Here is a 12217-nt window from a genome sequence, read left to right on the forward strand (position 1 = left end):
AGGTGAATTGGCCATACTAAATTGCCCGTAGTGTTAGGTAAGGGGTAAATATAGGGGTAGGGGTGGGTTTCGCTTCGGCGGGTCGGTGTGGACTTGTTGGGCCGAAGGGGCTGTTTCCACACTGTAATCTAATCTAATCTAATCTAAATACCCAATCGGATGATACTTGATTTTCATCAAGCAGCCTTTTGTCAATAGACAATAGGTGCAGGAGTAGGCCATTTTGCCCTTCGAACCAGCACCACCATTCATTATGATCATGGCTGATCATCCTCAATCAGTATCCTGTTCCTGCCTTATCCCCATAACCCTTGAGTCCACTATCCTTAAGAGCTCTATCCAACTCTTTCTTGAAAGTATCCAGAGACTTGGCCTCCACAGCCTTCTGGGGCAGAGCATTCCATACCCCCACCACTCTCTGGGTGAAGAAGTTTCTCCTCAACTTCGTTCTAAATGGCCTACCCCTTTTTTTAAACTGTGTCCTCTGGTTCGGGACTCACCCATCAGCGGAAACCTGCTTCCTGCCTCCAGAGTGTCCAATCCTTTAATAGTCTTATACATCTCAATCAGATCCCCTCTCAGCCTTCTAAACTCAAGGGTATACAAGCCCAGTCGCTCCACTCTTTCAGTGTAAGATAGTCCTGCCATTCCAGGAATTGACCTCGTGAACCTATGCTGCACTCCCTCAATAGCCAGAATGTCTTTCCTCAAATGTGGAGACCAAAACTGCGCACAATATTCCAGGTGCGGTCTCACCAGGGCCCTGTACAGCTGCAGGAGAAACTCTTTGCTTCTATACTCAATTCCACTTGTTATGAAGGCCAGCATGCTATTAGCTTTCTTCACTACCTGCTGTACCTGCATGCTTGCTTTCATTGACTGATGTACAAGAACACATAGATCTTGTTGTACTGCCCCTTTACCTAACTTAACTCCATTTAGATAGTAATCTGCCTTCCTGTTCTTGCTACCAAAGTAGGTAATCACACATTTATCCACATTAAACTACATCTGCCATGCATCCGTCCACTCACCTAGCCTGTCCAGCTCACCCTGTTTTCTCCTAACATCCTCCTCACATTTCACCCTGTCACCCAGCTTTGTGTCCTCCCCTGACCTTTTATTTACATAGAACATAGAACATAGAAGAATACAACGCAGTACAGGCCCTTTGGCCCTTGATGTTGCGCCGATCCAAGCCCACCTAACCTACACTAGCCCACTATCCTCCATATGCCTATCCAATGCCCGTTTAAATGCCTATAAAGAGGGAGAGTCCACCACTGCTGCTGGCAGGGCAATCCATGAACTCACAACTCGCTGAGTAAAGAATCTACCCCTAACATCTGTCCTATACCTACCGCCCCTTAATTTAAAGCTATTAATTTATTATTATTATTTATTTTGTGAACCGATAAACGAGAATGTGGAAAGTGCAGAACTTTTCCTAAAGTTGGCCAAGTGTCAATCTCGGGGAGTTTCCAGGTGGGTTTCTCTCCGAGAGTTCCAGCAGGATTCCTTACCATTTTTATAGTGATTGCTCAGTACTTCCTTAATCCTTCACCAGGCCCCCAAGCACATCCTCTCAACTCCCTCCAACACTGACGCTCAGTAGCAGCGGTGTACACCATCTACCAAGATGCACTGCAGGAACTCACCAAAGATCTTCAGACAGCACCTTTAAAACCCACGACCATGTCCATCCAGAAGGTCACGGGCAGCAAATACCAGCAGTTGCAAGTTCCCCTCCAAGCCATTCACTATCCTGACTTTTAAATATATTGTCTTTTCCTCAGTGTCACTGGGTCAAAATCCTGGAACTATCACCCAAGGGCACTGTGCGTTAACCCACAGCAGGTGGACTGCAGCGGTTCAAGAAGACAGTTTACTACCAGCTTCTCAAGGGGCAACTACAGGCAGGCATTAAATTTGGTCCAACCAACGATGCCACGAGTGAATTAAAAAAATGCTCAGTGAGGAATTCCACAGATTCACAGCCCTTAGGGTGAAGAAGTTCCCACTCAGCTCAGTCCTAAATCTGCCCCCCCTTATTTTGAGGCTGTGACCCCGAGTTCTTGTTTCACCCACCAGTGGAAACAACCTCCCTGCTTCTATCTTGTCCATTTCCTTCATGATTTTATATGTTTCTGTAAGATCCCCCCTCTTTCTTCTAAATTGAAATGGGTACAGTCCCAGACTACTCAATCTCTCTTTACATAAGCTAACCCTCCCAACTCCAAAAACAACCTAGTGAACCTCCTTTGCATCTGCTCCAGCCCCAGTATATCCTTCCTCAAGTAAGAAGACCAAAACAGTTGTGGTCTCACCTGATATTTCTGAGTGTCCGACTGAGTGAATGGTAAGAGAACAAGTTAAGAACCTCGAGATGCATCCTGGCCTGATACTTGAGTCGGGTGTCTATCAGAAAGTGGGCAGATGCTTTGCCATGTAAGGTGGTGCTGAGCTCCGAAGGGGCAGCGTTGAAGGGATTCATGAGGGGCATGGATATAATAAATAGACAAGGGGTGGGGGAGTCCAGAACTAGAGGGGAGAGATTTAGGGTGAGTGGGGAAAGATATAAAGGGTACCTAAGGGTCAACTTTTTCGCGCAGAGGGTGGTCCATGTATGGAATGAGCTGCCAGAGGAAGTAGTGGAGGCTGTACAATTGCAACATTTAAAAGGCATCTGGATGGGTATACAAATAGGAAGGGATTAGAGGGATATTGGCCAAGTACTGGCAAATGGGACTAGGTTGATTTAGGATATCTGGTTGGCATGGACAAATTGGATCAAAGGTTCTGTTTCTGTGCTGTTCATCTCTATGACTCTATGATCTATATTCTAACCATTTTATAAGTGAATCTCAATTGTGCCATAATAATGTGCTTTGCTGATATTTACTGATGCCAACCTGCATGGACAGAGTACAGCAGTCCCTGACCATGCTGAGATGTTGGTGAATAGTGACCATGAAGGATACCCTGTGAAGACACCAGCAGCCTTGGGCCATAACTCTGACCTTCAAGCCGGGAATTGTTGGCATCTAGCTTCTCTCTGCATCTTGGCAAACAGCAAGCTGCTGAGGAATGAGGTGGGACGTTAATGCAAGCAAGTCATCCCCACCCCTCATTAACGAGACTCCTGTTTAGTCATCAACATTAAGCAGGAACTCCGATTTTTATTCCTCATTGCCGAAAATCTGTTTTTTTTTTCTTTCTCACTCCATTTACCTCCCCACAACAATGGAGAATGGGAAAATTCCACCCTAAAGATTTTGTCCAGTTGTGTTCTGGTGCCCTTTCTCCTGAGTTTTCTCACAACAGAGGTGATGGGTTGTATTTTTGTTTAAATTCCTGGAGTCTCGTAGCCAGTACTGCAGGTTTAGCAACTGTAGGCAGCCAGCATTGTTGACCAAGGGGAGTCATTCCCATCCTCCAAGCCACCGAAGCCAGTTAATTCCACGGCAATGTCATTCCACCACCCCTTCCTCCACCTCACCCCAACAACTGGATTTTAGTCCATATTCAAGCACTGTGTGGGAACGTTTAATTAAGACCACATCAGCAACCTGAACCCCAGCAGAACCTCCCACCAAATGATTTCACTGGGGCATTCACCTCCACCATTGGTTGGACATATATGTTAGATCTGGCCCACAGGCACCAATTTTACAGAATATAACTGAGCAATAAATGCTAAGTGTTTATATATGATGAGGCATTTTGATAGACTAATTGAGGAGAAGCTGTTCACACTGATGGGATTGTCACAGATTTACTTGACTAAAGAATTATCGAGTCATAGAGATGTACAGCACAGAAACAGGCCCTTCGGTCCAACTCCTTTATGTCAACCAACTATCCTAAACTAATCTAGTCCCATTTGCCAGCACTTGGCCCATACCCCTCTAAACCCTTCCTATTCACGTGCCCATCCAGATGCCTTTTAAACATTGTAATTGTACCAGGCTCCACCACTTCCTCTGGCAGCTGGTTTTTACATGAACCACCCTCTGTGTGAAAAGGTTGCCCCTTAGGTCTCTTTTAAATCTTTCCGCTCCCTCCCTAACCTATCCCCTCTAGTTCTGGACGCCCCAACCCTAGGGAAAAGACCTTGTCTATTTACCTTATCCATGCCCGTCATAATTTTATAAACCTTTATAAAGTCACCCCTCAGCCTCCGACGCTCCAGGGAAAACTGTCCCTGCCTATTCAGTCTCTCCCTATAGCTCAAACCCTTCAACCCTGGCAACATCCTTGTAAGTATTTTCTGAACCCTTTCAGGTTTCACAACATCCTTCTGATAGGAGGGAGACCAGAATTAGTGAAGAGTTGTGAGGATTTTCATTTATGCAATGAATTATTGTTATCTGGAATGCAGTGCCTGGGGAGATGGGGGAAGCAATTTCAATAGTAACCTCCTAAAAGAAATTTGATGAAAATGTTTTAAAAATTGGTAAATATTTGCTGTAGGGAAAGAGAGGGGAGTGGGACTAATTGCATAGCTCTTTCTAGGATCCAGCAAAGAAATAATGGGATGAATGTCCACTTTTCAAGCTGTATGAATCTGCCATTAAAATACCTTTGCTCAGTCACTGATGGACCCACAACAGGAGAACCCCCAAAGTCACAACAAGACAGTACATTCCAAACACAACTGCCTTTACCTGAACTTGGCTGCACTTCCATCTGTCCACCTGTAGAGGTCGGGGCATCCACTGAAAGTGTTGTGGGACAGGCCCTCATCGCTCCTCCTCAGTCCAATCCAGAAATCTCCATCCGAAAGCCCAGAGCCCGACTTGGTGAGGTCCTGGAGGAGGGTCTCAATCAGCCGCTGTTCAGTGGCTGAGCGGATGCTGACAAGGGCTCCCCCGTCCATCTCACAAGCCTGACTCGCCTCCTCGAAGCCGATACGCCGGCTTAGGTCCTGGAAGTAGGCGATCTTGTAGCAGGGGTACTCTGGGCCGCCATAGCACACGGTCTGACCTGCAAGAAGGACAATTCACACCTCACGAACCACCTCTTAGAGCAAAGCAAAAAAAAATAAACAACAATCCATCACGCTAGTTTCAGCAGTAACTCAGTGGGCAACACTCTCATGTGAGCGATAAAGGCCTGGGTTGAAGCTTCCACTCAGTAAAGAAATATTGGCGGCTCCCATCCAGCACAGTGCAGAGGGAATGCTGAATTATCAACAACTTTAATAACTCATACTAAACAGCAACTCTTAGCAAGATGAAATATGATTCATCCAAGGAGTGTTATTAAAGTTTTACATCAAGGCACAGGAGAAGGTATTGGAACAGAGGGCAGGGTGAATACAGAGAGAATAACTCCTCTTATGGAAGAATTTGGAGCTAGGGGCCATTGCGTAAAAATCAGGGTCACCCACTTTAAACAGACATAGGTGATTCCTTTTACTTTCATGAGTGTTCGGAAATCCTGTTTATGGAAAAGTAGTGGAAGCAGAGTGCTTAGATAGCTTTAAGTCAGACATGGATAGATTAAATAAGGGGGTGAAACGTTCGCATGGGGTAGGTAGAAATGTAGATTTGAGGTTACAATCAGATCAACCATCATCTTATTGAATGGTGGAGCGGGTTTTATGGGATGTGGGTGTGAATGGCCCACTCCTGCTTAATCATATATTCATGTGAAGATCTGGACTTTAAGAGGGATCTCTAAGATGGAAAAAAAAAGTGGATAGATTTAGGGAGGAAATTAATGGCTTGGCATCCCTACTGGTTGTGGAGTGATCGAAATTGAGGAATTTGATAGAAGAGCACTGTAGAAATTTCAGAGTGTTTGGGAGTTTAAACAGATAACTGATGTAGTGCGCAGCAAGGGCAAATTTGCCAAGAGAAGGGTAGTGTCAATGGAGTTTTTGGTGGGGTATTTGGAATGGATATGATGGTAGAGGGGTATCCTGTCCTAGATACGAGGCTTCAAGCTGAAGCCCAATCTGTCTGCAAATGCATGTTAAATATCCCACAGTCACTATATTCATTACCTCACTGCCACTGTGTATTCTACTCATGTACATCTTGCCTGCATAACAAAACTTGTTGTGATCAGTTACATCCTGATCTATTAAAAGCCACTATATAAATGCAGTTTCACCCTTTGTGTGATCCCATCACAATTAATTAGGCAGCATTTCTCCATGCCAGGGTATAGGTGGTGGTTCCCATCTCCAATTGTAGCTGCCAATTTCTCCCTCACATCAACTTTATTGGTACTAGCCTTCGTTGTACCAATGGCACCTCGCATAGTCTAGCTTCACTTTCTGAGTGCTTCACAGGACATTGCAGGCATTTAACTTCTGTGCTGCACCTGTGCTAAGACTGTTTGACACCACAGACAGAACTGAAACTGTACAGCTTAGCTTTGGAATCTAAATATTGATCGGTAGAGTATCTTATTTGGTCAATTACTCAACATATTGCATCCACCCTGCCTCTTAACATGCAGTCTCTAAGAAGGTAGAGCGGAACGGTGGCTCAGTGGTCAGCAGCAGCCTTGGGTGACAGTCTATATGGACTTTGCACATTCTCCCTATGTCTGCGTAGGTTTCCTCCCTGCGCTCTGGTTTCCTCCCGCAGTCCGAAGATGTGCAGGTTAGGTGGATTGGCCATGCTAAATTGCCCATAGTGTGCAGGCTAGGTGGATTAGCCATAGGAAATGTGGGGGAATTGGATGGGGGGGGGATGCTCGTCAGAGGGTCAGTGTGGACTTGTTGGGCCGAACGACTTGCTTCCACATTGCAGGGGTTCTATGAAGATTAACTGGATTATAATCAGGAGTAGAAACTTGGGCTGATCATTCACCTGGAAATGTGAGCTGATAAGACACCGACTGCAAGCCACCATCTTCTGTGCAATCCTCAGCAGAGGAAAATCATGGACTACTGCACCAACGCCCAGCATTTTGTGGCATCTTTAACTGGGGAGATGCCTCAAAGTACTTCACGATAGCAAGACCCAAAATGAAAGGGTCTGAGACAAAGAGGGGTCCCACGTTGATGAATGATGAATGATCAGAGAGGTAGGTTTCAGGTGGTGAGTTAATTTGAGATGGTATGTTATCACCTGCAGAGTTGGGGATTTGTGTCATGTATTAGGAGACCTGAGCACTTAGTTCCAGCTAAACAAGCAGTGCTCCTTGGAGAGATAGATTGAAACTACGGTCCTGCCTGCCTTCTTAGGCGGATGTAAAATACCCCATTGTTCTCTATAATTTATTGTCCATCCTTCTTTGCTATATGATAGTCAGTGTTCCTTTTGAAACACGGCACTTCATGTTGTAAGCACCTAATATGGCCGAGTGACTCATCAGGCAATGTCAGAGGGTACTCAGGATGTCTGAGTGGATAACTTAATGCCCCTGTTTAATGGCTAAACAAGCCACTCAGTTGAAAGACATCAGAAATGCACAATAAATGCCAGCCTTGCCGGTGACACCAACATCCCATGAAGGAATAAAAATAACTGATGTAGGACTGGAGGCACATTTAGGCTGGGAGTGGGCATGCATGTCAATTTTCCATGCCTACCATACTTTGAGATGCAGGGAGGTGTCAATTGCATTCATCACAATTCTGTCCTCAAGGAAGCATCCAAGCATAAAGCCTGACACAGCCAGGGCTTGGACCGAGGTCGGTATTGCTTTTCTGAGCATTTAATAACCGACACCAATGGCTGCGGCTCCAATCTTGTCCACAGTTTAGGATCAACTAGCTCAGCACAAAACCCAACCAGACATTTCCTTATCGATATGTCTCAGCTCTTTACTGTCCCATTACTGGTATGTAAGATGTATTATATTTCAGGATGAATTACTCTGGATATTGCAGCCAACTTCATAACTACTCTGTCAGCGCTTGAACCAGCCATTAAAGAACTGTAAAGTCAGGAACACTGTGATATAACTGTCAATTTGTTAAAGCACCTTTTCCAGTGACTAGAATTTTACTAAAATTGCCAGCAAAAAAAACTGACACCTCCAGATATATAGCCAAATATGAACTCATGGAAAATTACAATCATTTTAAGTCTGCATTATTTTCCTTCATAAATCACACCAACAGTTGAGAACTGTTCTGTTTCTTTTCAGTAGAAAGGTTTGGCAAACCTTGCTGATTTGTGACAGATGAGAACAAAATCTACAAAATACCCTGATCCAACAGCTGCTGTTCCCCATCAGGTGAGGGAGGGAGATAAAGGATGTAAAGTAGAACCTCGATTATCCGAATGAGACTGGCGGGCAGTGTTTTGGTCGGATAATTGATTGTTCGGATAACTGGAAACAAACGGTAATTTAGGAGTGCCTGTTATCCGAATGTTTCTCCGTTATCCGGCAATGCACACCATAATGCCATTTAACTGATAACTGGATGCTGAGTTACCTAATGCTGTTTTTACGGGACCTTGAGATCTTGTTCGGATAATCCGAAATTTGGATAATTGATGTTTAGATAATCAAGATTTTACTGTTCCAGGGTGCAGATTATAAAGGATTCTGCTGAGTTAAAAAATAATCAGCATGGAGGGAGATGAGAGTAAAAGCAGGAGCAAACAAGAGAAGCAACCCACCAGAAAGCCATGGACTGCTTTGACCAGGGTGAGGTTTGGAGGACCGAGAGTTATATAGCAGAAAGGAGAGGGCAAGATAGTAACACAGACATAAAAATGCGACACAGACATGCAATTATGTATTCTTAGTGTTTGAGAGAAACTCATACGCATATCATAGGATAAATAGACACAGTACACACCCACACATACATCCATAGATGCATGCACACAGGTAGTGTCAGAAAAATGCACAGACGTTGAGTACAGACACCCACATGGATACACACACAAAGACACAAACATACAGATGCATAAACATACACATGCACACAGTGCAGTGAAAATGCATACTCTCTCATATACAGATAGCTACCCATACCATTGAAAGGTAGGAACATGCAGGTACAGTACATTGTGCAATAGAGAGTCACATAAACACACAGACTTTGACAGTGAGAAATTCACATAAATGTATGCAACACACTAATGACACAAATTAAAATGGTGTGGTGTTACCCCATATTACTACATAGAACATACACATAAACATGGATTTACGTATATGTACATAAGCACATTGTAAAACAATGAAACGTGTAGCAATATTCTAAGTACCAGGACTTTCCAATTGTGTTGCCAACAGCTACGTCTCAGCCCCCAAAGCATTAAGCAGAAAATACACATTCACAGTGTGACATGTTGCAGCCTACAGCGCTTCACTACCTCAAAGTGCTTCACATTCATAAGACCATAAAAGCAGAAACAGGAACAGGTCATTCATCCCCTCAATCCTGCTCCACCATTACTACAACTAGGCCATTGCCTTCCTTCTTGTCACATGTATGCACAAATTTATTGAAAAGTGTTGCTTATGTGTTATACACAGGGACATCATGCTCCAGCACCATCTTGAAACATTTAATATAGAGTAAGGTTTTATTGCAGTAGAGGTCATCTTTATCTCTTCTTCTTGATTCTCCTCCACTGCCTGTCAAGTTACTGATTGACATCAGTCAGGGTCTCTGTACTGGGTTCCAGGGTCTCTGTAACAGGCTCTGGGGTCTCTATAATGGGCCCTGGAGTCTCTAACAGGCTCTGGGGTTTCTGTAACAGGGTCTGGGATCTTTGCAATGGGCTCCGGGGTCTCTGTACCGGGTGCCAGGATCTCTGTAACAGGCTTTGGGGTCTCTGTAGCAGGCCCTGGGGTCACTGTAACAGGCCCCAGGATCTCTGTAACAAGCTCTAGGGTCTCTATAACAGGCTCTGGGGTCCCTATAACAGGCTCTGGGGTCTATGTTATGGGCTCCAGGGTTTCTGTAATGGGCCCCAGGGTCTCTGTAACAGGCTCTGGGATCTCGGTTACTGGCCTCCACTTCTGCTACCATCATGACTGCCACAGCTGGGCTGCCGCCATGATCCTGGGCATGTGCAGATTCTGTCCCTCTTGTTTCCCATCCAATGCTGCCACTGCTCACTGGGAATCTATGTCCTCCATCATACTGTTCACCGATGCTTCCGGTGCTAGGGCCTAGCTGTGGACCTGGAGCCTCAGCTCAGCCTGCCAGTCTGGGCCGGTGGGTGGGGGATTGGTGGCCTGAGAAGTGCTCCTCACTCACAGGGAGACCCCAGGGCTGGGGTTGAGCCATATCCAACTCATCATGGTGTTGCTGCTACTGGAGGCCTCTGAGGGAAGAAATTCTTCCTTGTCTTAAATTGATGCCTCTTTATTCTGAGACTATTCGATGAAGTACTTTCAAAATGCAAGCACTACTTTCGAAACACAGGAGCCAAGTGTAAGCACAACAAGCTCCCACAATCATAAATACAATAATAATGTGTGAGGGTAAAAGTGACTGAGGGATAAGTAATTTCCTTGCCTACAATAATAAATAGTGACCAAGAAACAATTCTTTGATGTAATGGAACTATTATGAACATTAGTCTAACATCTCATCCTAAGGACGGTACCCATAACAATGCAATGCTTCCTCAGTACCACAGTGGGACAGGCATCATGATTGCTGTGCCCAGATCTAGTGAGGGACTTGAACTCACAGAGTGTGCCCGAGCTGATACTTGAGCTGGTAATGATTTCCTTCCCAAGCAAGTCACTCAAACCAAAATCCAAGCAAATGTTGAGCATCCCCAGTCACAATGACATCGGACAATTGAAAGTCCAGATGGGAGATGTTAAAGGCAGCTCAGATTGAAATCTCTCCTTTTGCTAAGTTAAAAATCACACAACACCAGGTTATAGTCCAACAGGTTTAATTGGAAGCACACTAGCTTTCGGAGCGACGCTCCTTCATCAGGTGGTAGTGGAGGGCTTGATCGTAACACAGAATTTATAGCAAAAATTTGCAGTGTGATGTAACTGAAATTATACATTGAAAAACTGATTGTCTGTTAAGCCTTTCATCTGTTAGAATACAGTGATAGTTTCTTGGACTATAACCTGGTGTTGTGTGATTTTTTAACTTGGTACACCCCAGTCCAACACCGGCATCTCCGAATCATGACTCCTTTTGCTGGTTTACTTTTGCCCTCCGACCCCAAGGACACACGAACCCCCCCCCCCCCCCTCAACGAAAGGGGCAAAGGATAGAATCTCACTCACCGCTCAAAACCCGAGTGCTGGAGCCGCCGTCGAGAATCCCGATCAGGATCAGCACGAACATCCGAGTGGACAGCGCCTGGTGAGGGAGCATTGGGACACGCAGCAGCGACCACACAGACAGGGGCCGTGCAACCCAGAGAATCCCAGGAAAGCTGGGCGCAGTGCAACCCAGAGGATCTGGGTAAATGGGACGAAATGCAATCCACAGAATCCCAGGAAAGCTGGGCGCAGTGCAACTTCGATAACGCCAGGGGGGAAAAAAAAAGGAGCGTGGCGCCAACTGGAGAAAACAACTCCACCAGACCTGGGGAGTCCCATGCAAACACACAAGCTGCACAGCCAGTGGAGTTTCCTGCGGGGTTTTGGGTTTTTTTTTTAATTTAAACTGAGGGTTCGTGCGAAACTTGAAGCAACTTAAATTGGGGGCGGCGCTGCAAAAATAAAGGCTCAAATGAAACTCAGGGACGCGGCCAAACCAAAACTGCAAAACAACTGAGGGGTTTGCGTGGAGCAGAGTCACGGAGCAGTCACTGCAAGTTGACACAGCGGGTCGCAGTCTGATTCCACAGAGACACGGCGCAGATAGGGGGCAGCCGCTAGAGCAGATTCCTCTTTTGCGTCTAACTCCAACTCCACGCCCTCCTCTCTCCTCTCGTTGTCTGTAGAAAGTGTTGCGGGAAGCCTGCCTGCTGTAGTCCTGAACGGAAGCTTTTTATCCTAGAGACCAGCTGAGAGAGCATCACAGACCATCAGCGTCCTCCTCCTTCTGCCCATCGCCAATACCCCCATAACCAGTCCCTGTCAAACCCCGGCAGCAAATAATATCCTGAGAGGAGGTTTGCCAACAGCAAACTTTATTTCCTGTTAGATCCATTAGGACTGTATTCACTGGAGTTTAGGAGAATGAGGTGGAGTAGAATTTCCTACATAATGCTAATAGGATTGGAGCAGGTGAAGGCTGGGGAGCCCTCAAACAGAGGTCACAGTCGAAGGATACTGATCTGATTTGATTTATTATTGTCCCGTG

General features: G+C 45.5%; 1 protein-coding gene across 1 annotated transcript in view; it reads right to left on the reverse strand.

The window, feature by feature from the left end:
* The window catches only part of chodl (chondrolectin), a 25044-nt gene extending 13073 nt beyond the window's left edge, over positions 1-11971 (reverse strand). Inside the window, exons 1-2 of the mRNA XM_043701608.1 lie at positions 11191-11971; positions 4668-4986 (exon numbers count right to left, since the gene is read on the reverse strand). Coding sequence (XP_043557543.1) covers positions 4668-4986; positions 11191-11281 — 410 coding nt within the window. The 5' untranslated portion in view covers positions 11282-11971. The remainder of the gene's footprint in view (positions 1-4667; positions 4987-11190) is intronic.
* Positions 11972-12217: the final 246 nt, after the last annotated feature.

This window comes from Chiloscyllium plagiosum, chromosome 12 (assembly GCF_004010195.1).
Source record: "Chiloscyllium plagiosum isolate BGI_BamShark_2017 chromosome 12, ASM401019v2, whole genome shotgun sequence".
Classification (NCBI taxonomy): domain Eukaryota; kingdom Metazoa; phylum Chordata; class Chondrichthyes; order Orectolobiformes; family Hemiscylliidae; genus Chiloscyllium; species Chiloscyllium plagiosum.